Genomic DNA, 26,200 nt, shown 5'->3' with positions numbered 1-26,200 from the left:
CTCGACACATGGTCTACAGGCATAGAGAGTAACATATACAAAAGTCAAGAACAGGGGGTCACTGAGATAGAAGTCCATTTTAACTGCTACTAATATGTCTATTACAAGATGGTTAGATAACAGAGTAACTCACTGTAATAAAGGCTTAATAACAGAATATGTGATATAAATTCTCAACGGGTGTTTTAGTATAATTGGCGATAACTAAATTCATAGTTCTCTCACAATATAATACTGTAGCTATCACTACCAGAAAATGGACTTTCAGAGCAGAAAAAGTTGTTGAAAGCCCAAATATGTCACTGAAACTTTTAGTGACTTTTGGAGATTCGTTGCTATGAACGTCGTTGATATACCACATCTTTTTAACTTTCAGCCACATTACTACGGCGTCACTAAAAAGTTGAGTATTAACGTCGACCACGAAGTTGCTAAAGATAAGTATTAGCGAGGCCTCTATGAGTCGTTATAAAAACTTCTTAGTGACTCCTAATTGTGTCGCTAAAAATATTATCAGATTAAATTGATGAGTTATTGAAAGTTTTTTAAAGTGTTATTTCCAACTATTTTCATTCTTTCATTTTTGTTTATTCGTCGTGATCAATAGTAACATATATAAAAGGTTGTTAAAAAATATTTATAATATAATAAAATACAGATGATATTGTCACTTCCAACATAATCCTAACGACTTTACTTTTGATTTTCCATCCAAAAAACCTTATACCAATGGAGATACTTGTCCTTCCTTATACATCATGGATCAACCATTTCCTAAATGAACGTGAGACTTTGTTTGCCATCCTTACAAACCCAACAGAAAATGTGTCGCTAAAGCCCATTTTATTGTTGTGTAACTTGATCAAAATTCTCTCACAATCATTCAAATCTGTACAATCAAGAGAAGAAAAAGAAAATTGAAGAAACCCAATTCAAATTTCAAACACAAAAGAACAGGGGAATTAACAGACTTCCAAGGGAGTTGTTGATGATATCAGAAATCAAAGTGGTCGTGATTGGGCTTGGGAGAAGTAAGCAGCGCCGTGTAGAGGCGGAGGCGATCCTCGCCCAATGAAGAGCACCGCGAGAGGGGGCGGCGCGGCCGAATAAAAGACAGCGAGCTAAGCGTAAGCCGGTGCCGGTACCGCCGCCAGGCAAGCTGGATGGCCACCGCAGCCCAAGTCCGCCACCCGGGGGAGTAGTACCGTGCGCTGCGCTTCACCTTGTCGTTCACGAAGGTGTAGCGGAAGTGCTGCGTGACATACTTCACGTCCTCGGCCTCCAGACCGAAGGCCTCCGTTGTCTCGAGAGTCACGAGAGTGGAAGATGATGGGGGGAGGCGCTCGATGAACGGGCGGCGGAGGCACCATGACAGAAGCTCGTCGCCGCTGAAGTTGCCGGGCCCTAACATGCAGCAGCTTTTCACGCCGTCGCGTAGGACTTGACTGCTTTGGAGGTGGCCCCGTACCACAAACAACATTCTCTGTACTGGGTCTCCCTCCCTCGTTATCTGTTAAAAGATGAATGTTGATCAATAAGCACTATTGCATCATATTTTAACTTCAAAGCGAAATGTTTTTGTTGAAACTCACGGTTTCGCCCTTGGTGAAGATGAGGGACTTGACACGATCACAAATGTTCTCAAGAACAAGATCATCCATATGTTGAAACAAAGGAACCTACGAATTAAAAACCAAAGTTTCACACAAAAACTCTCTATTTTTTATTCATTTGTTTGTCAATTTTGTACTCACCTGCCTAACCAGATCCAAGCAAAGGTGATACTTGATGTCTCGCCGGAGGCCTTCCGGTAGATTTCTGATCATCTCGCACTCGTCAACCCCGCGCATCGCCGCCCACCGCTGCCTCTCGTAGTTCCGAACCCGCTGCCGGAACCCTTGTGGCAGCCGCCTCTTCCTCATCCACCACTCCAAGTTCCTCATCTTCAGCTGCATGGCTTGTTTCTTTGACGTAGTTGCATGCAGAAACACCTTCATATATATATAATATATTACTAAGAAATATATATGATGGCTCAAAATTATTGATTTACATAAATTGTTCAATCTACTCTACTATCATTGCTTTTCTCCCTTTTTTTAGCTTGATGCTCTCTAAAGTATTGGCATGCTTTAAATAATTTCTCCACATAACTTTATGATTCTATAAAATATAGTATTAAAACATTATTAAGGATTGAGAGAGGAAAATTAAATGATTTAGCTCTGTACTTTTCCTTGCTCTTAGTAATGTTTAACATTGATTTTTCTCTTAGAAAAAAAAATTTATACCCTAAACTTTGACACGTTGAATTAATAATTAAAAATAATTGTATCTAAGTAAAACTCTATAGTTAATTAATTTACACTTTTCATGTTCTATTTGAAAACTTTTTGGAAAAAACATATATACAATATTGCAAAATAAAACTGTTTAAATCTGTCAAAACCTCAAGGATATTTTTTGAAGTTTCAAATCACCCAACCTATTTTGGGGACTTAAGTTTATAAATACTATATATTTCCACAGTGTATCTATTTTGTTATGTTTTAATATACTTTATTTTTTTTTATTATTTTTAAAATCTAAAAAAAATTTAGAAACTTATTTTTGTTTTTGAAATTTGACTAAAAACTAATCAATCTTGTATTCCAAAAAGATGAAAAAGATACCAAAGAAATTATCAGAAAGCAAACATAATTTTAAAAAATAGAAAACTAAAAACCAAATCCTTAAAAAATCAAATAGCTCGCGGTTAAAGTTTCTGAGTTTGTTTTATTTTGATTTTTAAATTTTAAAAATATAAGGTCTATTATAGTCCTAATATCTAAAAATAAAAAATAATCATTTTGGCCTTTGCCACCTCATATCGAACTGAATATCTATCTTAGCCTGTCTATTAGCTTTAATAATACACGCCAACATAAAAACATATTTAGTCATATTATCCATCTATAAAATAATTAATAATAGCCGAATAACAACACAAAGACTGCCAAAAGGATAATCTTTAAAATTTTAAGACCAAAATAAAATAAGCCTAAAATTTGGAGATGAAAATGAGATTTAACAAATAATATTAATAAAATTGATATTCATGGTGATTATCAATAAAAATTTAACAGCTTTTTAAATTAGTATTTTGAAATTTTTTTTTTTACATTTATCTCTTTTACTTGTCGAAAATTTAATAGTTGTCTGTCCGTCAAAGATGGGCGGTGATCATAAGTACCACGTATTATTTAAAATTAATATAAGATATTATATGAAAAGAAAAATGAAGTGTACCTTGATATTTCCAATCAACATGGTGACCAAAAGGAGTCCACTGGTGAGTACAATGATGTTGAACACAACTTCCACCCATTCTGTGGTGCTCTCCAAGTTCCCAAAGGTACTGTGTTGTGTTAATTAACATAACCTCTCATCAACTAATTTAATTTTCTCCAAAAACCAAACAAAAACAACACAAAGATCAAACCAAACAATTACCTAAGAGTCATGAGGCCCCAAAATATGGGGAACAGAATCTTCTCCAACCGACTCTGGTTGACAACAAGCTGAACAGTCCATTTATAAGCTCCATAATCAAAATTCTCTGCAGTTTCCAAGCACATCAATTTTGGCTGCCTGTTTTCTGCCCATTCAAATCTTGCTCTGTCTCTTCCCATGTTGGTTGCTCCATAGAATATTGGCTGTTTGCACGACAGCACCCTCGCCCCGCAGCTGCTGCTCCCTCTGCATTGCTCTTTTAGGCACTTTGCTGCTCTCTGAATTCCCAGCAGGTACCAGCATGCTCCTGCACCCTGCATCCCCCATATTCCTCAAAACCGACCGGACCCGACTCGACTCTCGAGATTGCGTATAATTTACTTACGTGGGCAGCAACGAAGTAAGCAATGAGATTGAGAGCAATGCCCCACCAGACAGTGCCGAAGATGTAGCCGGAGAGGTTTTGGAGGCGGCGCAAGAGGCAAAGGGAGTGGTAAACTTTCGGCAAATATTGGAACAAAAATACTATTAACAACACTGTCATCACCATTGTCACTGAGCCTTGTTTCATTATTGAAGGAATTACAACCCATAATAAAACCTGCATGGTTTTACCCAACACAGACCCCATCTCATCATCAATTTTTTCAAAACATATCCATGCCATTGTTCCTTTCATCAACCTTTGTCACACATCTTAATTTCCTTTTTAATTAGTTTTTTTTTATTATACATATACATATATATATATAGATTTATGTGTAACAAAGTAACCCACGTTAGATTTTTCAGTGCATGGATAATTGATTAAAAATATTATATTGTTTTCATTAGATATAAGTCAATCTGACGTAGCTGAATTTGAATAATTAAAAATTTCTTTTAACATAATTATTTACTTGAAAAATTAATTGAAAAATAAAAGTAATAAATGGAGAATTAGGATCAACTCATATCTTTACAAAGTTTCTTGAGAAAATTCACGGAGACAGAAGAATTAAATTGTAGGTAGGGACGGGGAAGCCTTCCTCATTATGAACACCCTAGTGAATAAGCAAGCTCGATTAAAAATTTGGTGGATCGGTCTAATAAACCAATCTAAACTAGGATCAAATGGACCCGTTCACACTAAAAAGTGATTCATATCCGATTCAATAAATGAATGGGCTAGAAGGACCAAAAGATCGGTCCCGACTGGCCTATGAGCCTCACCACTCCTTGTGAGCAGGTTGAAATAAGTGATGAAAAGAAAAACAAAATTGTAAATTGATGGATAGAAAATGACGAAAACACATAAAAAGGGAGATTCATGATTCATATCCTACAGAAAAAGACATCCAAATTTCACATGTCCCTCTGCCCAAAACTCACGGCTTTGAAAAGACCACATTGTATTATTATTCATGTACGCCCACGAACCCCACAAACAAAAATAAAAATAAATACAAATTTTATTCTGATAATATAGTACTGCCTATGTAGTACGTTAAATTACTACTAAACCAAAAAAAACAAACAGTTGAACATGTTTTGTTTCAAAATTTAAGAAATTTTTATTGTTTCATTCATATTAACAAAAATCGTTTGGTTGAAAACCTATCTTCATTCACTTTCAAAGATTAATTACGATTTTGAAATTATTTTTAAATTTTACATTTACTAAGTTTCACAAATAGAATTAATACTAGCTATGAAATAAGATTAAAAAAAAATTACTCATATTTGAACTTAAAACCTTTTTAGTGTCTTACTATATATATATATATATATATATATGACATTAGTGTATAATTCATGCTAATTAGACCTAGCTAGAAGTTTAGTTATTTGGACTACTCAAGAGTAAAATTAATGTTTTTTAAAATGATCCAAATTAATCCAAATTTGTTTCACTAGTTTGTGAAGTCTAGATTTGTTGGACAAACCTATAGATTTTATCAAGGCCTACTTCCTCCAAACCCACCCCATAAAGTTTTCCTAAACTCGACTTGATATTGAGTTAAGCTTATATTTTGCACTTTAGTTTGCTTATTTTGTGGTCTACTTACTATTTTATTTTTTAACTCAGATCCCAAATTAACTCATGTTTTTCTGATGGTTTTTTTTTTTTTACAAAAAATCATGAATTTCAACGATATTCTAAAACCTACCTCTCCTAAAATCTGTCAAAACGAACCTAACTTAGCGCAAATTGGTATACGTTTCTAACCAAGAGACTATGAGTTCCTCACCCAACATGCTGTATTAAAAAAACTCTCTTAAAATCCATTTCCTTATACTCAAACTTTCTAAATGTGCTCCTCAAATATAGTATTCTTTTTTATAACCTGGAATCGATGTGACATTGCGGGATTGCCTGTAGATGGGAAAATCCCGGTCACACATCCCGAAGAATCGAATCGAGGGATGTCCCAATTCAACCACAAGCCCACTACACCACCACCCCGGGTTCTCAAATATAGTTTTCTTGGATCTAAACTCCCAAAATTTGCATCCTACACAGATTTTCTGGACTCCTTAAAGCTTCATTGAAACTAGGCTTACTATTGGACTCACCCTTCAAACAAAACTTAGAATTAATTAAGAAGCTGCTAAGCTAGTGTTATTAATACTCTTGAGTTAACTTGTCAAAATTATTCTTCAAATTTGCAAAATCCACTTTTTTGATACGAACCAAAATTACCCCACCCAACCCACGTTACAAATATCAGTTTAGACATTCCAAAAGATTCATTAAGCATTTTTAAATCGAGAAATTAAATCAGTGTGTGTTGTTGATTAATTACCTGAGGAAGAGGAAGAATAACAAAGAGATCAAAGAAGAAGCCTTTGTTGGAGTTGAAATAGCGCATAGCGACGGCGTGGCGGGTGCCGAAGAAAGAGGTGGAGGTGGCGGCGGCGGCGGTGGTGTTGAAACGGAGCCAGATGTTGCAGAGGTGGAAGGCGTCGGCCATGCAGCGGAGGACGGTGACGGTGACGGCGAGCCAGCCGTCGACGAACACGCACGTCCACGCCTCGCTTATGGAGAGCGTGTACAGAAACAGTGGGTCCACGAACAGCCCCGCCGCGCACACCACCAGGAACACCCGGTTCCATTCTCGCACCCATTTCGCTCCAGGACCCACCGCCGCCCCAACGCCACCGCCACCGCCCCCGCCGCCGGAGTTGTGTTCTTCTTCTTCTTCTTCTTCTTCTGACTCGCTGTCGTCGGTGGCGCGGTGGCGGTCGTCGTGATCTGATGAGGTGGCCATATCGGAAGGAAGAAGGGCGAGAGACGTCTCTCTGCGTGTGTGTGTTGTGTGCAGGGATTTGTTTGTTTGTTTGTTATGGTGTGTTCGAGTGTCAGTTTGGACTTTGGAGTGAAGCTATGATTACAAATTTATATTTCTCAATTATGATTCTTGTGATGATATATATTATATGTTTTTTATGTACAGAGATTTGGCCAAAATCGCATAATTTCCCTCTCAATTTACCACTTTCTCCCTCCTCCCTCCCTAACATAACTATTCCTTTAACATGCAACTCTCTATTTTCTTTTTTAAACTGCCAGTTTTTATTAGAGATATATACTTTAATTAATTGAGGTATCTTCGTGAAGTCTGTATAAAATATATATATATATATATATATATATATATATATATATATATATGTTTTGTTGATACATAAATTTGGCCTATCAAAATTATCAAATTTGTATCACTTTTGAGATTTGACAAAGTCTGCAAAAGAGAGATTACACAGTATTGTGGTAGCCACACATGCTTTAAATCAAAATCTAAGTTATGTTAATTAAGTATGGCAAGAAATAGAATTTTGGCAACATATACTTTGATTACTGAGTATTTGCGCTTTATTTATACTTAAAAATGAGAAAACCTAGTTTCGTTTCTAAGGCAATGCGAATCCATTAAATAAAAGAAATTCAAATCGGAGAAATCATTATTTTTTCGACAACTAAAATTGTCATTTTTTTTCTATTTAAATACTATTTTGGCAATGTGTTTTTAATAATTAGCTTTGGTTCATTCCAGTCGTTATACTTTTAAGATACTTTCAAATTTTGTATATTTTAGTCTTTATACTTTTAAAACGTATGTTTTGGTCCCCTATAAATTTTAAAAGTGATCATTTTTGTCGCTTCATTTTCTTTTCATATCATTTTTTTCAATCACTGTTTTTCATGACATTTCACTTGCAACGTACTCATAAAACTTGCATTAAAGGGATTTTCGTTGTGTTTAAAATTTTGCAAATAAAAACTAAAGTGGTCACTTTTAAAAATACAATGATCAAAACAAGCGTTTTGTAAGTTTGTGGACTAAAATAAACAAAAGTTGAAAGTATAAGGACAGAAATAAACATTTTAAAAGTATAGAGATCAAATTAACCAAAATCGAAAATACAATACCAACCAACATATAATATTCAAACCTATTTTTAAAGTTTAAAGGCTAAAACATAGATTTTTTTTTTTTTAAAGATCCAAATAGAATAACATACTACCAAAATAAGACCAAAATGGGATTTAATTGGAACCTATTTGCAAGTACTTGGAGAATACAACTTTGTAATAATTTTTCAATTTGTTTATTAAGTTTGGTTAGAGCCTATGAACTCAAAAAAAGTGGTGGTTAGGCATATGCATCTCTCCTCTTAGTGTTCACTGAGACAAACATATTCAAATTCAATTAAAAGTTGGGAAGATCTTAGACATACAATAAGTGAAGACAACAAACTCATTAGTATGAAATTTTTTAGATAGAATTCAAAGTAATATCAGGTGGCTTTAAACCCATAATAGTCAATATCGTAAACATTATTGTATACAGGGTATTCGTTACCCTTATATTCATAATAATATTCCATAAAATTTAATTTTAAATTGGTTGAGGGTAAGTCCAAGTTGGACACGCATCAGATTCCCAAAGTGACAACGAGATCTAGGACCACAAACGATTATCACCGTACAACTGTGCAGGCAGATGAGTACATTGCCGCTTTTGTTGTACGACTGACGACTCTGAGCACTGCAACCTGGCACCCACAGACTATAGGTTGCAGGTCCGCAAACAGAGGCGCCACCCCCTAATTGTCGGGGGCATACACCAACAACACTGGTGCCCCGTACAGCTCGGTGCACCCCTACTACCTCAACCACATCGTCCTTTTTCCTAGTTGGCCATCCGCACCTATAAAAGGGAAGAATGTCCACCTTAATGAGGTATGTGAAAAATTTGTCTCTAGAGGTGTCTATTCTATTTTCTTACTCCGGTTACTAACTTGATTGTCGGAGTATATTAGACAGGACACTGCACTGGCATCGAATTTTCTAGTTGTAGGCTCATTTGTTTTCAATCATACTTACCAATCAACAAGAATCTCCCATTGATCTCTATTATTTTTTGACAAGTGAGAGAGTAAGGTAGAAAATGAAATAGAAAAAAAAGATTTTTTTTTTTCAAAAGAATAAATAGTCTTTAAAATTTTGGTGGAGATTAGAAAAAAAGATTAAAAAAAAGGGCTCAAGAGAGAGGTAATTATACCGTTCTTTAAATTTCTCACTTCTGAACACTTTTATCCTATATTTTCATTTCTATATTGTAATACTTTGTTTATCGAAAAAAAAAATCATGTCATTTTTTATTTCATGCGAAAAATATTCTCAAACATATCCCTATTTATTTAAAATATATAATTTCAAAAAGAAAAAGAGAGAAAAAAAAAAAAAAAAAAAACTCTCTTGCGAGTGAGAGAGAGTTAGTAAACGTAAAGGTAATTCCCTTTTTCATATTCAAATTATGACTTCTTATTTGTCATTGGATTCCAATAATTGAAACTAAAAAACAACATAAGCTACATTATTTTTTCCCGAAAAAAAAAATCAATATTATTTTAATTTCAATTCCTCGATTCAAATCTTCAGTGAATCTGAAAACTAATAATTTGTTTTATCTATTCTTCAGCAGCACCTCACTATTTGCATAAAAACAACACGATCAATGCATGGGAAATGAAATAACTATGCATTTTCTCCCAAAAAAAAAACAAATAATAATAATAAATAAATAAATATTTTGGTTAAACTTTTACATTTTTATTTTATTTTTCTTATCTCTAATTGTCAAACGTTGTATTTTAGTTCTTAAACTTTAAAATATTATGTTCTAGTTTCTAAAACTTCACATTAAAAAAAAAAGATCTTAATCATTGTCAGTAAATTTTTCAATCGTTTAACCAAAATTTAAAAATCTATTCCAATAATTGTCCTACTAGACGTTGATTAAAAATTTGTCCATCTAACATGAGCGTAGCTCAATGATTAAGACATATATTTTTCTTAAGATCGGAAGTTCAAATCTCCACCTACATTTGTTATTCGAAAAGAAAAAAAATTATTCACATAACTATCTCACTAATTAATAAAAGATGTATCAATCCGAGTATCTATTATATTCCCTAAGGTTAAAAGTTCGATCTCCTGAAAAAATTAACAATTTATGTTTGGAAAAAAATAGAAACAATAAGGATTAAATGATTTCTTTTCGTTTTTTGTGCAAAGTTCAAAAAAATGTTAGGGAAGTTTTGAAAATTATGAGATACCCTTTGCTAACAAAGAATATATATTATGTCAAGTAAATCCAAATAAAAATTGATAACTGAATGTATTTTACTGATATGAATTAAACAAAAGAAAAAGAAGGAAAATATGATTCAAATGTGTGGGGGAGGAGAAGAGGGGAAGGAAAAAAAAAAGGACAATGATAATAATAAAAAACTAAAATAATATGATTAAAATGTGTGCGAGAGAAGGGAAGGGGTAAGAGTAAGGTAAGGGAAAGGGACATGGTCTGAGTATTTTGGCTCTATTTTGCACACAAAGTTAAACAACTCAATTTCTCTGAAATTTCCTTGCTTTTGTTTGTTTTCCCTAACAACAAAATATGCTTCATAATCCCATTTGTTTCATATCTCTCTCAAAATATTCCCCAACCATAATTATCTCTCTCTCTCCCTAAAAGAATTATTGGAAGTGGAGTGGCTACTGTGTGATATGTACTCAGTCGCTTCTACGACCCTTCGATCCATGATCTAAAAATACGTTTTTCAATCTCCCTCTACAATACATCCAACGGCCATAAAACTATGTTACGCTAGCTACATTGAGTAGTTTGTCTTTTCATAGAAACATGGCAAATGACTATCACAGACACCAACTGAGCTTAACTCGAGCAAGTTGATTTTCGCTTTGAGTTGTCATCATCTACTTGATGCAAAAGGTAGAAAAAAGAACCAGAGTTTCATAGAACAATGTGATCCATATAGAGGAGGAAAATAACAGCATCTTGCTAGATTCACATGTTTAGTTTGGTTGTCAACATAATCATAACTCAACTAATTAAGACATACATCCTTAATCAAAAAGTCAGCGATTCAAATCCCCATTCCTAAATGTTATTGAAACCAAAGTATCGTTTGGTTCGTCTAACCAACTCCATCAATCCTATCTGGAGTTTGATTTCTATAGCACTTTTTTATAAGGTTATTGAAGATCAAAAAAGAGGAACACAACAATATTTGGCCACTATGCTTCACATACTGTTATTGTTCTTCCTTTTGGGATCTTCTGGTAACTTAAATAGCAAAAACCAAACCAGACTTGACAAATAATAGCAAAAAGAATAGCAAAAAGTAGATTAATTTCCACAAATCACATCTCCATGACCTAACTTGACAAATTATTATTTCTTAGACCAAAGCTAAGGCTATGTCAGCTACGAACATTCGGTGATTTGTGCTCGAAAACCAGGATTTGAATAATTATGTCTGGGTAAACTAGAAATGCTAAAAAAATTCTTAATATTTGGGCATGGCAAAATGATGTTCAGAGTTACAGTTTCAGCATTTTACAATCTATATCTCCAAGTTGGGATTTCAAAAAGACAGTTACAAGAGCATTTGCAAACTCATTGGGTCAAATGGAAATCGATTCGAGCCATAAGAACGGAACTTACAACCGCAGTCTAGAGAGGTAAAGGAAAGAGATTCGGTTGCCCGCCCCGTTGCGTCCTCTGTTATGTGTGGAGATGTTATATATGTACAGACTCCTTAGATCACTCAACGAAAGTAGACCCTTTGACTTCCATTTTCCAGATTTTTCCCTTCACTTGGATGACAATTTTTAGCCTGCTGCTGTAAAAAAGTATAAAAAGGGTCATCAAATGAAAGATGATATTGATAAATTAACTTCAAAGATATAGCAACTATTTGACAATCCATAAACACGATGATAATGACGAGATACCAAAAAACAATCACATTCGAAAACAGTAATCTGACTAAGAATTCACAATACCAGTTAATTTAGCTCAAGTAATCAAGAGACATTTTGTCTAAAAGTTGGAATCAAATGAGGACTTATCAGACCATGATGATGATATGCACAAAAATCCTGTCAAATGTCTATTTTATAACCACGAGAATGATATATGCCTAGATTTATTTCACAAAAATTATCCATGTAAATCTGATCAAATTAACTACTACAAAATTAAGATCACTAAAGTGATTTAAATTGTTGCTTTGATCTTCAAACTCATATTCAACTTCATTCTTAGACTTTTCAATTCTTTCATTATGATATCTCATCTTTCATTATTTCACAATCGTATCAGTTTATGTGACATGACAGCAAATAGAATATGTCACATTGGGCAGTCTTTACTGGTTAATCACATATCTTGCATTTTCTTGAGTTATCTCAATAAAATAGATCGTGTGATCAGAATAAAGCAACCCATCCTATGAACAAGTGCAAAAATAATAGAATGTCATCAAATTCCTTCTTAATCCAGAAAATAATGCAAATATAGATTACCATATTTTATCGTCGGTAAAACAAGCATAAACAATTACTACTTCTAAATGAAATCTATGATCTCTTACCTTCAAGCTAACCACACTTCGCCCGCCTATTCTTTGTGGAACCTTATGCTGTGTCCTTTTCTGATCCTTGACCATACTAACAGTAGAAGGGACTCTACCATCACCTTTCTGACTTACAGCAATTCTCCCTCCTATTGCATTCTCCTTTCCAGCAACAGCTATTTTGCATCTTCCAGCCAAAACTCCTTTTTTCTTTGGCCTTAAACAAGCATTTTGCTCGTCTCTTTTCTGTAGTAGAGAAGATTTTGAACGAAGTATCTGATGCAGAACAAACAATGTTAAGTATGTCTCACGACATCGTTGGGAAGGTTTCAACACAGTAATATATTAATATTTTCTCAATACCATTTATTTGTTGATCAAAGTTAGCAAGTTGAGTTGAGGGAAGTACTTTTGATATATAGAAATCTCAATCTCAAAATTATAACAGCTTCCCTCACCTTTGGTTTTGAAGCCTCCATGTGGGCTGACTTAGCATTATAGACTTTACCAAACCTCCTTGAATTGGAACTCACGTCCTCCACTTGAATCATTAATGTGCTTGAAGAAACACTTGAAACTTTTGACTTGTTCATTGCTGCATGAGTCATCCTCGAAAAGCTTCCGAGACCTCGAGCTTTTTTGGGATCTTGTTCAGACATAGAATTGATGATTTTAGCACCAAAACCAGGATTTAAAGAGGAGCATACACTGGAATTACTCGAAGAAGAGTTACGGCCACTTGACTGTCTTCGACTGTTGTTATTAACCTCCAATCTTGATGCTTGTCTAGTGGCATAGCTTTTCCTAAGACTTCTCCTCATATCTGACAAAAGTGTACTAGAATTGCCTAATGGTTGACTTGTTACCATATGCTTGTCTATTGTGAAATCCCGACAGCTGCCTTTCCACTTCTTGTCGTCAAAGTCGTTCCCTCTTGATCTCGAGACAGAGTCGGGAATGTTCGGAGAAGAAGACACCGATAATTCAAAATCTAAATTCTTACCCTCCCCTAAAAGCTGAGAAGATGCTGATTTCAGGTCATGATAGGAGCATTGATGGATCCTGATATGTGTATTAGTTTTTTTAAGAAAAGCACAAAGAACTAAATCACGGAATGTATATACTTTCACATTTATCAGTGCAAATGAACAAATTATCAAGGGCGCTTACGGGTGGTGTGTATAGAACCACTTATCATCACTGCAATCAAAGAGTAAAAGCATATGAAATTAGTATGATCAATAATTAAAAAACTTCATGGTATTAAATGCATATTAATATGATCATAAACCATGAAAAATTATATCAGATACTCACATGTTATGATTGTTGGACTTCCCTTCTAAGGTGAGATCAACCCACATGGGTGCTTCAAATTCTTCCTGTATCAATCAGAAATCAATAAACAAAATTCAAACAAATAAGGCCCAATTGATAATGTTTTTGTTTGTAGTTCTCTACACTATTTACTATTTCCAAATTTGGTTTGAAAATTATGACCAAATTTTAAAAACTGGAACAAAGTGGTTTTTGGGAACCTTGTTTTTTGTCTTTTAAATTCACCTAATATTTCAAAACTGACCACCGTCTCTCCCTCTTAGCATATCGATTCACAATTAGAATCATTAAAAATAAATCAATTTCTATGAAAATTGGGTACTATCTTTCCCCATTGATTCTCAAGCATAAGTAAAATGAAGAGAAACATGATATTTAACAAAATATTAACGAAATACTCAAGAAACTTGATGACAATATTTGGAAAGCCTAAGAAATCAAACATTGAAAAAAATAAATCAATTCTCCGCAAGAAACCCCAAAAAAAATACGAACAAAGAACGAGAAACAAGATTAACTAATTAAACCAGAATCCCAGAATAAAAAATAAATTCAAGAACGAAAGCAGATACCAGAAAAGCCCAATGATCATTGAACTTCATGGGCGCCATTTATCGACGCTGAAATTTTCTGGGATTGAAGAAACTCGCGAGGCGAATTAGCGATTTGTGAGTTTGGAGGTTTTCGAAAGCTTCAAAATACCTCCATTTTCAGGCCATCGTTGAACCCTTCGTCTCCCTCAGAGGAATAAAAATAAATGGCGCCTGTGAATGAAAAAATAAATTTTATATATATAGATACACACTTTTTTTTGGTGACCGTTCGATTTGCAGAGTCTTCTGATTCTGTTGATGGAATGGACGGTGTAGATTTCATTTTAATTCCCGTAGTACGGTCTGGAGATGTTTCAGGAAGTGCGCGGTGTGGCATAAACATAATATTAACAAATTCCTTTTTGACCGTTGGAAAATTCAAACTGCTGGAGGACATAAAATTACGCTATTGCCATAATTCTTGGTTTTCATTGATTAACTTTCTCATTTTATATTTATTCCATTTTGAATTTGATCTCTAAATCACGAGATTTATATTATATTAGTCTTTACATTGATTTTGATAAATTATTCAATAAAAAATTGAGGTTTTATCTATTAGATGTGAATGGTCTACAGAAAAATAGTTTAATAGTTAAGACATCTCTACTTTATGAAAATAATGTCTATATAAATAATTATTTGAATTTAAAACTATGCTTAAGATGGGTTAAGTATCAAGTTTCAAATAACTCGATATTTTTTTATTGAAATAATAAATGTAAAAATGAAAACCATGATTAAAATAGTATCTTTGTTATGCTTTTGGTACTAAAATAGTGAATATTTAATAACTTAGAGAACAATATAATAACTAAAAAGTAATTTAGTGAAGATGTGATTTTAAATATATTTTGATCTTATTCTACTTGAGGATAGTCACAAGATTTTTATTTATTATTTATTTTAAGGGTAGTCACAAGATTTCTAGTAACTTGTGGTTCATTACTTCATTTAATATCAATCTTATTTTTCTCTAGAAACATAAGTATTATTTATTTAGAAGGAAAAAATAGAAATCTTACCTAACACTACAAAATTGTGTATATTTCAATTTGTTGGGTTTGGTAGGGAGTAAGATTTTTCCCAAAGTAGTCATGGGTCAGGTTAGATATTGTGTTTTATTTTTTTAGTACAATAATTTGAGAATATGAGAGATTGAACTTCCAACGTCGAGAAGTAATACATACTAATTACCATTTAACTATACTCATATTGGTTGATATTATGAATGGCTTGTTAAAGGTAATATATAAATTTAACTATAAATATAAAAATAAAATCTATTAATATTTGAGAAGCAAAGCCTATTTAAAAATATAAAAGCTAAAACACAGTAAGTATACAACAAACTTGAATAAAAGTGTACTCTTTTGAAAATGAAAGTAGGATTTGAAGTGAGCATTTTTTGTCGTCTTAGGTAGGGTTGTTAAAACTTGTTGTGGTTTTTGTTTTCATTAATTCGTAATTTCGTTTCAGAATTTTATTATTATTATTATTATTGTTATTTCTTTTTAGAAAAATCATTTTAATTTGGTTAAAATATAATTCTGGTCCATATAGTACTTTATTTGGTTCATATACTTTCAACTTTAACTTGTTTTAATTTATTCTCTGTACTTTAAATGTTCGTTTTGGACCCTTTACTATTAAAAATGGATACTTTTAATTGGTTCCTATTTACAAAAATTTTAACACGAATTCGACACATAATAGAAACTCTTTAATATAAAATCATTGTTACATTTCAATGTAGTGTCGGTTGGAATTATGATTGAAAAAATGAATTAAGGGGCCAAAATTTTGGAAGGTGGAGATTCGAACTCATATCCTCATAGTACTCATGGTCGGATATGAGTACCTTAACCAGTTGAATTATGCTTAAATCGAAAATTGTGAATACTTGTTTAAGTTTAGAATTGATGTCGATAGAATTGAAAATTTATGAGGGTCTACAAGAAGTATTAGAAAAATTTAAAGGAACAAGGGATAACCATATCGGACGACACAAAGGCAGTCTCAGATCACATATGGAGAACAAATTTAGGATGTATTTGGGAGTGATAGAATTAATGATTTTGTGAAAAGATATTTAAGCATAATTTGTAACCACCCAACTTTTTGGACTTAGACTAACTATGGACGTTACTACATGCTTTCAACGTTTTAAATTTAAAAAAAATGGCAACAACATAAATGTCATAGCGAAAATCTCATAAGTAACAAAATAGTTGGAACCTTTATTTGGGATAAAGAAAAAGTAAACAAAACCAAGCAATTTCTAAAAAATAATAATAATTAAATAATAATTAAATTGTGAATAAAAAGAAAACATTATCCCTAAATTTTTAAAATAAATCACTTCAACGTAGTTCAATATGGATTGCGGAAATAAAATTATGTTGACGAGGTCCCAATGGCGCACTCAGCAAACAGCCCGTCACTTGTCTAATATGTCTTGCGACCTAAAAAAAATTTTAGAAGAAAAACAACAAGTATTAAAAATACCCAATAAGTAACCCAGCTAACAGGATCAGACATGCGCACACACAAATTTCATCATTTAATAACATAACTATATGGGACATATTGCTACTTTGTCTTAGTGCTTTACTTGCCTTCAACATTGTCTCAACATAACAAAAAAGGAAAGAAGAAGCTGCTAGTACCAGCAATTCTTCAATCTTTGGAAGAAGAAGTCCCCTTTCTTTTTGCTTTTCTTAAATCTTTATTCGTCAATATCAGTTTCCTTTTTCCTTTTACTTTTCACTTTCCTTTTGGCCAATGTGAGCAGTTAACCCAACCCCAATGCAGACGATACCAACTCTATTATGGTACATAAGTGAGTTTCCTGGGAGATTCCACCCCAACTGATGGTAGTTGGCACCCGGTCAATAGATTCAAGTCTCACCCACCTATGTCCTTAATTTCAATCTAGTCTGTGCATTACAGTAGATGGTTGCCACAATTTCTATATATATTAAAAAAAAACATTTTCTCATTCAAGATCATGCATGAGGTCCCATAATTAAATTTCTGTAATGCAGCAAAACAATTCACACAATAGCCAATTCATAAACAACATTCATCTTATAGCCAATAAAAAACCATGTAAAAATTTCCAACCTAGCCCTAAGGCCATTCCGAAATCAGAGTCACTTACCTTAATAGATCAAAAATTAATTATCGGCTCAATCTACTAAAGTTCTTAACACAACCTAAAGTAATTAAAATAAACAAAAAAATCAAACACAGTAAATAATATTCTCTTTCCTTAAAAAAAATTAGTTTGTAGAGAACTAAAAAAAGAACAAAAAAAGAAAAGAAAAACATAAATTTACTTTTACTTACTATTAACGATGAAATCGGTATTTGGCTGCAAAGGTGTGAGGGAAAACCAAAAGAGAAGAAAAAGAAAGGCGACAACAGTGAGCTAGAAGATGCAGAGAAGAGATGAAGATTTTATTTAGGGACAATGGCACGAATGACTAAAATTAATAATGCATTTTAAAAAATGTCCAAACCTATAAAATATTGCAATAATGGCTAATTAATTTTTTTCGTTAAATTCTAAAATATTTTGTAGACAAATATAGCCTTGTAACCAATGTATATAGGCATAATTTTAGGGATTTAAGGATTTTTAACTAATAGCAAAAACAACGGGCCTTTATTTTAGGAAATCAATTTTATCCAATCAAATTAATGAAATTTAAACAGTTAACTTAAATCTAATTTAAAATTGATAATCAGAATTTGAAAGTTAATTTAAGAAAAAATTATTAAAAATGTGTTGGGGTAGATTTTGAAATTTACCCCTCTAAAATTCCAAAATAAGGGGATAAATAAGATTATTACTAGGTAAATGATAAAATTTACTTTTCACCTTTGACTTGAGTGAGAGAACTTAGAGTTTTAGGAGTCCCCACCTTCTTCCCACCTTTTAGTCTCACGCAACTAACTTCATGCACCCCACAACCATCGTCTTCCTCATGAAGCAGATCCGCAAGCCGTCATCCCGCTGCTCACCTTCAAGGCCACCATCCTGTCCCGCTGCTCACCTCACGAAGCAGATCCGTGTGCCGCTCACCTTCACGCTGCCGTCCACAAACCAAAACCAGACTCGTCACCGCCGCACCCAATCGCCACCACCATCCCCACTGCCTACAACACGTACGATATCTGCTTGATGCGCCACGTCCCAAACTAGATCTATCGTCTCGTCGCCCGACCAGATCCGTCCAAGGCCGATATGATCAGCCGGCTGCCCCAGACCAGATCCACCTACTGCCGCTTCGATATGTTTCCGATCTGCCGCCCAACTTCCATCTTCTAGCATCTCTTCGAGGAAGGTAAGACCCTTTGTTCAGATTTTGCGTATTTTAGTGGTATTTAGGAAGATATTTTTGGTTTCCCTATATTTTAGGATATTTAAAAAAAATACAAGTGTGGGACCGACATATGTCTTTTGTTTATAACTAGATCTGAGAAGTATATATCTAGAACTGCAACATGCTTACTATATTTATATAGCTTAAATTCTAAATAGAATCTATAGTTATGGTAAAAGTTAGAGGATGAACATCTCGACAATGATTAAAAGCTATTGGTATAACAGAACATTATAAGGAATCATGCAAAATCAACTTAGAAAGTGAAAAAGATATATAGATGCAGTAGTTTATATATTTCTTATTTGTTAATTTTTACAGTAATATTTACAAATTAGATTCACTGAGCTAACTGTACTCGTATATTTCATGAAAAGGAAAGGGTCTCAAGATAGTTGAGGAAGAACGTGTTAGTGATGTAATTATTGGTATATACATGTATCAACATTCTACTTATGATATTTGAGTTATATAGTTGTATATACATGGATTGACTTTCGTCTTTTGTTAATTCTGGAATTGGTATATACATGTATTGACATAATTGAGTTTCATGGTGATATACACGTGTATTGAATTCTAATTTTGATTTTTCTTTAATTGGTATATACATTTATTGACCTTTTAATTTTGATAAATTTTCTAATGTTTTAAAGGACGACACAAAGTCTAATGAAGAGAATGAAAGATTGAATAATGAATCCACCGATGAACAGAAGAAAAATAACTCATCGTCAAAAGAAGTTTAAGAAACTGAATCTGATGACGATACACGTCCAAAGGCTACAAATTTAAGAGGTATCACCTATTTTACTAATCGTTTTGATTTATGGGTTGTTAGTTTTTGATTTTTTAATTTACATTTGTTGTAGATGATTTATTAAATGATAAAGAAATAGGAAAACAAGAATACAAAGAATCTATGACAGCATATACTCCTTAGTGGTTAGGTATATATACCAATTGATGCAAATATGTATATACACATTAAAAAGATAGAGTAGAACAATTGCAGAACAATGAGACGAGAGACGAATCGTTGTACACAAATCGTTTAAATTAACTGAAATACAAAACAAAGTAATTAAAATAATTAATTTGAAATCCCTTGAAATTAGAAAAATCATTTTGAATTCAAAACAAAGTTTGTTACTTGGTTAAATATAAGAAAAAGCCAAAAAGACATAGAAAAAGGTATTGTTGGAAAACTACGTTATTTTGTAAAACTCCTAAAATACTCTTTGGTCATTTGTGCCAAATTTAAAACTAATAGACATTTTTTAAAATGGGTGGCAAAATTTAGCCATCCACTCAAATTTTCCTTTTATTTATTTATTTGTTTTAAATAAAGGATGCCCAATCTCCAATAAATTTTCAATCTCTATTTTGACTTTTCAAAATTGGGAGGAATTTGAGATCCCTTCTTCCATCTCAATAAAAAAAATTCTTTTTTTTTTTTAGAGAAACTCCATGTTTTGTTTGTTTGTTTTTTTGGGTTATCAATCAATCTTTTTCAATTTTTTTCCTCTTTTCTATATTACTTTTTTTTCTAATAAACTTTTCATTTTCTAATTCTCTCTTTTTTCTAAACCTTTTTTTCTTATTTAGCAACTTTAACTAAAATAGAATGTTCCTACCCCCTTCATAATTCTTCATGAAAAATAATAAGAACTCGTTTCTTTTACTTACTTTCAAAAGGAAGACTAACTTAAGAAAAATCCTATCAATAAGGAAGTTAAAAAAAAAAGTTGGTCTATATAGTCATACAATTTAAACTACTAACATACCTTATAAGATTACGCAGTGTTACAATCTCCCCACCTAAAAAAACTTTCGTCCTCGAAAGTTGTTAGTCTTGAAAAAGTTCTGGATACACAACTTTCATTTCGTCCTCTTGTTCCCAAGTTGCTTCCTCAAGGTTGTGATTCCGCCAAAGAACTTTAACAAGATATATTTCTCGGTTACGAAAGTCTTTAATTCTCTAGCAAGAATTCGGCTTGGCTTCTCTACATAACTCACGTTCTCTCTCAAACACAGTGGCTTGTAGTCGATGATGTGAGATGGATCTGCCATGTACTTCCGTAGCATGGCCACATGAAAGACATTATGGACTGTAGAGAGAGAAGGCGGTAAAGCGAGTTAATAAGCTACTGGGCCAATCCGCTCCAAGACTTGAATGGTCCGATAAAGCGTGGACTAAGTTTCCCTTTCCTTCCGAACCTCAAAACTCCTTTCATAGGAGCTACCTTAAGAAATACATGATCACCCACTGAAAACTCTAGGTCTCTTCGATTTCATGGGTCTCTCTTCAATTCAAATCTCTCCTTCAATTTTAAAGAAAATATCTGGGAAATTACAAATAAATTTGCACACTCCCTCTCTCTCTCTAAAAAAAAAAAAAACTGAAACCCGATCCGATCCGGACCCGACCCGAATGAAACAGAAATTTTTCGGGTTGATTCGGTTTTGCCTGAAACTGACTCGACCCGATGAAATTACACCCCTACCTATAGTTGCTTGATAACTGTTGTTATAAGCAACTCCATCATATTCAAATGAGTGTTCAACTTCTGGCAAAATCCAACACACAAGCTCGTAACATATCTTATAAAGTCTGGTTTAGCCTCTCAGTTTGACCATCCGTCTGTGGATGAAAGGCTGTACTAAGTTCCAACCGAGTACCTAAAGCTTTATGTAAACTTTGCCAAAAATTGAATGTGAAACGAGGATCTCTATCTGAGGCAATTGAAATTGGCACCCCATGAAGTCTCACTATTCCCTCTAGATACAGCTGTGCCCACCTTTCTACAGAGTAAGTAAGCTTTCCAGGAAGGAAATGCGCTGATTTGGTGAGTCAGTCAACAATGACCCATATTACGGTATAACCTTTAGTTGTCCTAGGCAATCCTGTAATGAAATCCATGATATGTGTTCCCATTTCCACTCAGAGACACTCAACGGTTGCAACAAACCTATCGGTTTCTGTCTTAGCGCCTTCACCTGCTGACAAGCTAGACATTTACTCACAAAGTCTGCTATATCTTTCTTCATGTTATGCCACCAATAGTACTGTTTTAAGTCTTGATACATCTTTGTACTGCCAGGATGTATCGAGAATGGGGAACTGTGAGCTTTAGTCAGTAACTTATTCTTGAGGTCGACATCTTTAGGCACACATAGGCACCCTTCATGCATTTTCCCTAACTCTACTTTCTAAGCGTTAATAATTTTTTGTCTTAAGGTTGGCTTAACTGACAACTGAGCCAACTGTGCAGTAACCTCACCCACTGCAACCACTATCTCCGCACGTTTCAAATCATGGAATATGTGGGTCTGGGTGGTGATCAAGGTTGATGTGTGGGCTGTCTTCCTACTTATATAATTTTGAGCATGTTCTCAAAAAAGAATAGAAAGAAGAAACATAGTTAGGTGCAAAATGCTTAGATTTCTTAAAAAAATTGAAAACGAGAAACAAGAAACGAAAACGTTATCAAACGGGCCCTAAACTACTCAAAGATGTTAGTTTAATCCCTTAATCAACCTCCATGTTGAAATTGAAAGTTTATTTGAATGGACTTATTGAGCTACTTACAAGATGAGTTGAATTTTTGCACATTATTGATACAATTGATTCTATACATTAATATATTAACACATTTGTTTAAACAAAACCAAAAAAAAAATTTACACCGTTCATTTTGAAAACTTTGAAAACGTCCTTGAGAGATGAGCTTAAAAAAAAGACTAATTATGGATTCTACAATTTTATTTTAAAAACTTCTTACCAGCTAAATTTTTAACAAATTTCGTGTTTTTTTAAAAACCAATTATTATTTTTAGATTTTTATACCAAACTCCACCTCAGCTTCAATTCTGAACCAAAAACTTCTTACCAACTAAATTTTTAACAAATTTCGTGTTTTTTTAAAAACCAATTATTATTTTTAGATTTTTATACCAAAGTCTACCTTTGTTTGAATTCTGAACCAAAGACTATATAAAGGAGCAATGCAAAGAAGATTAGGAGCACAAATAAAAAAATGGAGTCAATTAATTCTAAAGTGTTTTTTGGATCATGTACTCTTATACTCATGGGATTTCATCTTATCGTCTGCCAGACAGATGCTAAAAAAGTTGTTGCTAACAAAGATTTAGAGTACTCCATTCAAGAAAAGGAACCAATGGTTAACAAGGAAATGTACTTAAAACGAGTACCAATTATGCATCCAACTATGTTGAGTGAGAGAACATCAGATTCATCACCTCCTCCATCGCGTGCTCCATCTACCATTTCAAAGAAGGAATTGTGGCCCTATTTTGTAATGCATCCAAAGGGCAATCTAATTCCTCCTTCTGGGCCAAGTCAAAGGTTCTCGGACTCATCACCTCTTCCACCGACGAATGGATTATGGCCATTTTTTGTAATACATCCAAAAGGTAACCTAATTCCTCCTTCTGGGCCGAGTCAAAAGTTCTCAGACTCATCACCTCCTCCACCGACGAAGAGATTATGGCCATTTTTTGTAATGCATCCAAAAGGTAACCTAATTCCTCATTCTAGGTTGAGTAAAAGGTTCTCAGACTCATCACCTCCTCCACCGACGAAGGAATTATGGCCATTTTTTGTAATGCATCCAAAAGGTAACCTATTTCCTCCTTCTGGGCCAAGTCAAAAGTTCTCAGACTCATCACCTCCTCCACCGACGAAGAGATTATGGCCATTTTTTGTAATGCATCCAAAAGGTAACCTAATTCCTCCTTCTGAGCCGAGTAAAAGGTTCTCAGACTCATCACCTCCTCCACCAACGAAGGGATTATGGCCATTTTTTGTAATGCATCCAAAAGGTAACCTAATTCCTCCTTCTAGACCAAGTCAAAGGTTATCTAACTCATCACCTCCTTCATCAACAAAAGGATTATTGCTCTTTTTTTAGTGCATCCAAAAAGTAACCTGATTCCTCCTTTTGGGCCGAGTTAAAGATTTTCAAACTCATCACTTTCCCAGCACATGTTCCATAAGTCATATTTAAGAAAGAAACGAAGATCAATTTTTAAATGCATCTAAAATAACTACCTTATCAACCATCTTTCCCATCACAATCCTGTTATTTAGAAATCTCATCACTACTTATAATACAAGTGTTGATAATTGAGGTGCCTTCCTTTACTATAGCCACTTGAATATACATATTTACCTCTAAGTTTGTAATTTTTAAATTATGTCAAAATAAAAACATCTATTTTCTTTTTGTTATCTCAAAAGTTGAATGCTTCGCCTTACACTTGTCCTACTAAAAGCATTATGTCAAATAACTATAATTTTATATTTTAAAAAGAAATTAATAATTGTAATAAATTACATACCATATATACTCGATCTGACCAAAGCGAGACCAACTTGAACAGAGGTCTTGTGCATGAAGTATGCTTTCACAATCCTACTCTTAGTTCCGTTCAACGTCTAACTTAAACATTGAAGTGTGTTAGAACTTAGAATTATCACCCTACTGGTGCGCAGATTTCATTTTGCATGTAGTGTTCATTCAGTGTATTTGACATTGAAGTCAAAATCCAAAATCCTTCATCAAGTTATTATATATTTACATTAATACATCGAAGAAATAATATAAAAATCAGGAGAAAAAAATTATATTAAAATTTTGATTTTTCTAAAAGCCCTATTTATTCATTTAATCACATGGGATTAAATCTAAATTTTATAATTAAAAGGAAAAACATCTAATTTTACCCTAAACTTGGTTGGTGTATCAACTTTTACTATAAAATTTCAATTTCATTGTATTGCTTTAGACCAGAATAAATGTTACAATTTAAACTTTTTTTTTTATTTGATATGAAATTGAGGGAAAAAAACATTAGAGTGGGATGTTTTATTCTTCTTTTTATTATGAATTTGTAAATATGTAAAGTTATTTAATAGTCGATTTTGTATACTAATCAAACTAAAATTTATGCTATGCTTTATCCTCGTTAAATTAATAAGTTCTTGCAGTGTTTTTTTTTTAATTTTATTTTCATTTATTTTGTTGTTAAATTAGTAAGAGAATAAACAAAAATTGAATATATGTTAAAAATTACAACACTTATCTAAATTTAGGCTTCAATCTCGTCACTCGCTTACATTTTTTAGCATCTTCTCTTTGTAGTTTTCAGCTTTCTAAGTTTAGTTTGGTTTATATTTTAATTTTCAGCTTAGTTTTTAATTATTTTATATTGTGTACACCTTTTCTTTTATTAATGAAAATAATTCTTTTCTCCTTTCATCTATTGAAATTTTCTTTATTTATATCATGAACTAATTTTATTTTTCAATCCGTCCATAAATATATTAGCTTATATTCTTGTAGACTGCAATTATTAAGGATCACGACACTCAGCTTCCTTATTGCCTGACTTGATTGATTGAGTTTTATAATTGATTTTTTTATTGGTCACCTAAATAATCACGTGAGTTTTAGTCTGAATGTTAGAATAAAACAAATTTTATCAAAATAAAACCGAGAGTAGCTTAGAAATAAAGTACTAAAACAAGAATCTAAATATAGGATCTCTTGCCCGTTAAACAAAAGTCGAAGCTCAAATTATTTAGGATTCTAGTGTTTCATAGACATATGTAAGTGCTAGTCTAAACTCCTAAACAACTAAAAGAGATGGATTTGTCATGTACTTCCATAGCATGGACACATGAAATAGCCTAAGCTCCAATTATTGCTTGTCCACTGACCATGTGTCTATAAGTTTGACATCAAGATGAGGGGCAAATTGACATTTACATAGTATTAAAAAAAATCGACAAAATATGAAAAATATCACCAGTAGACATAATATTAACATTAATCATTTTAAACTTATTTAGAAATAATGAAATGCTTTTTTGCTAATTTAAATGTTTTTTTACGAATTTTTTTATTTTTATAACGTTTTAAAAAATATCAATCGACATCGATATTTACATCGCTATTTCCATAAAATCTAAACCTCCAACATTGATATCGACAATTAAAACCTATTAAATTTTATAAAAACACCGACATTTTGATTGATATAAATAATAAGAAACAAAAAGTTGAAGATGAAACCAAAATGAAGGTTTAATTGGATGAAATTGCAATGGAAAAGTTAGCCTTTAAAATTGATTCACTATCTTCGATTTAGGAGTAAGAATCGAAGAATTGTTGGATAATGATTTCATCTTTTGTTTTCTATTTTTATAAATTACGTTGGGTTACTCACTCCCTTTAAAATACATTGACTCCTTAATCAAATTCCAAAAACGAAAACAAATATTTGAAACCTACTTTTTTTAATCTTCAAATTTTGGCTTAATATATATATATAACAAAAAGAAACACACACGTTGATGGAAAAGGGAAATTTGTTTTCTTAGTCATATTTACTGACCTCTAAAATTTGGGGGCTATTTATTTATTTTTT

At 33.0% G+C, this 26,200-nt stretch overlaps 2 protein-coding genes across 3 annotated transcripts; both read right to left on the bottom strand.

The window, feature by feature from the left end:
• Positions 1–826: 826 nt before the first annotated feature.
• On the bottom strand, positions 827–6,872 carry CNGC4 (cyclic nucleotide-gated cation channel 4). Its single transcript, XM_088119001.1, has 7 exons — positions 6,279–6,872; positions 3,878–4,093; positions 3,493–3,806; positions 3,289–3,397; positions 1,755–1,991; positions 1,593–1,679; positions 827–1,510 (listed from the first exon to the last, which is right to left on the bottom strand). The coding sequence occupies exons 1-7, from the start codon at positions 6,741–6,743 to the stop codon at positions 995–997; spliced, it is 1,944 nt and encodes a 647-aa protein (XP_087975127.1). The 5' UTR covers positions 6,744–6,872; the 3' UTR covers positions 827–994.
• Positions 6,873–11,338: 4,466 nt separating this feature from the next.
• On the bottom strand, positions 11,339–14,520 carry LOC111012800 (uncharacterized). Of its 2 annotated transcripts, none has more exons than XM_022287067.2 (6): positions 14,334–14,520; positions 13,741–13,805; positions 13,594–13,623; positions 12,882–13,485; positions 12,442–12,699; positions 11,339–11,688 (listed from the first exon to the last, which is right to left on the bottom strand). In XM_022287067.2, the coding sequence occupies exons 1-6, from the start codon at positions 14,370–14,372 to the stop codon at positions 11,614–11,616; spliced, it is 1,071 nt and encodes a 356-aa protein (XP_022142759.1). In that variant the 5' UTR covers positions 14,373–14,520; the 3' UTR covers positions 11,339–11,613. The 2 variants fall into 2 exon arrangements, with proteins under 2 accessions (XP_022142759.1, XP_022142760.1); XM_022287068.2 differs by having other exon boundaries at positions 11,339–11,685.
• Positions 14,521–26,200: the final 11,680 nt, after the last annotated feature.

Source organism: Momordica charantia (assembly GCF_013281855.1).
Source record: "Momordica charantia cultivar OHB3-1 chromosome 10 unlocalized genomic scaffold, Mcharantia_2.0 BLBB01000010.1, whole genome shotgun sequence".
Taxonomy (NCBI): Eukaryota; Viridiplantae; Streptophyta; class Magnoliopsida; order Cucurbitales; family Cucurbitaceae; genus Momordica; species Momordica charantia.
The sequence above is the reverse complement of the archived record's forward strand: the minus strand, read 5'-3'. Positions and strand labels throughout refer to the sequence as shown.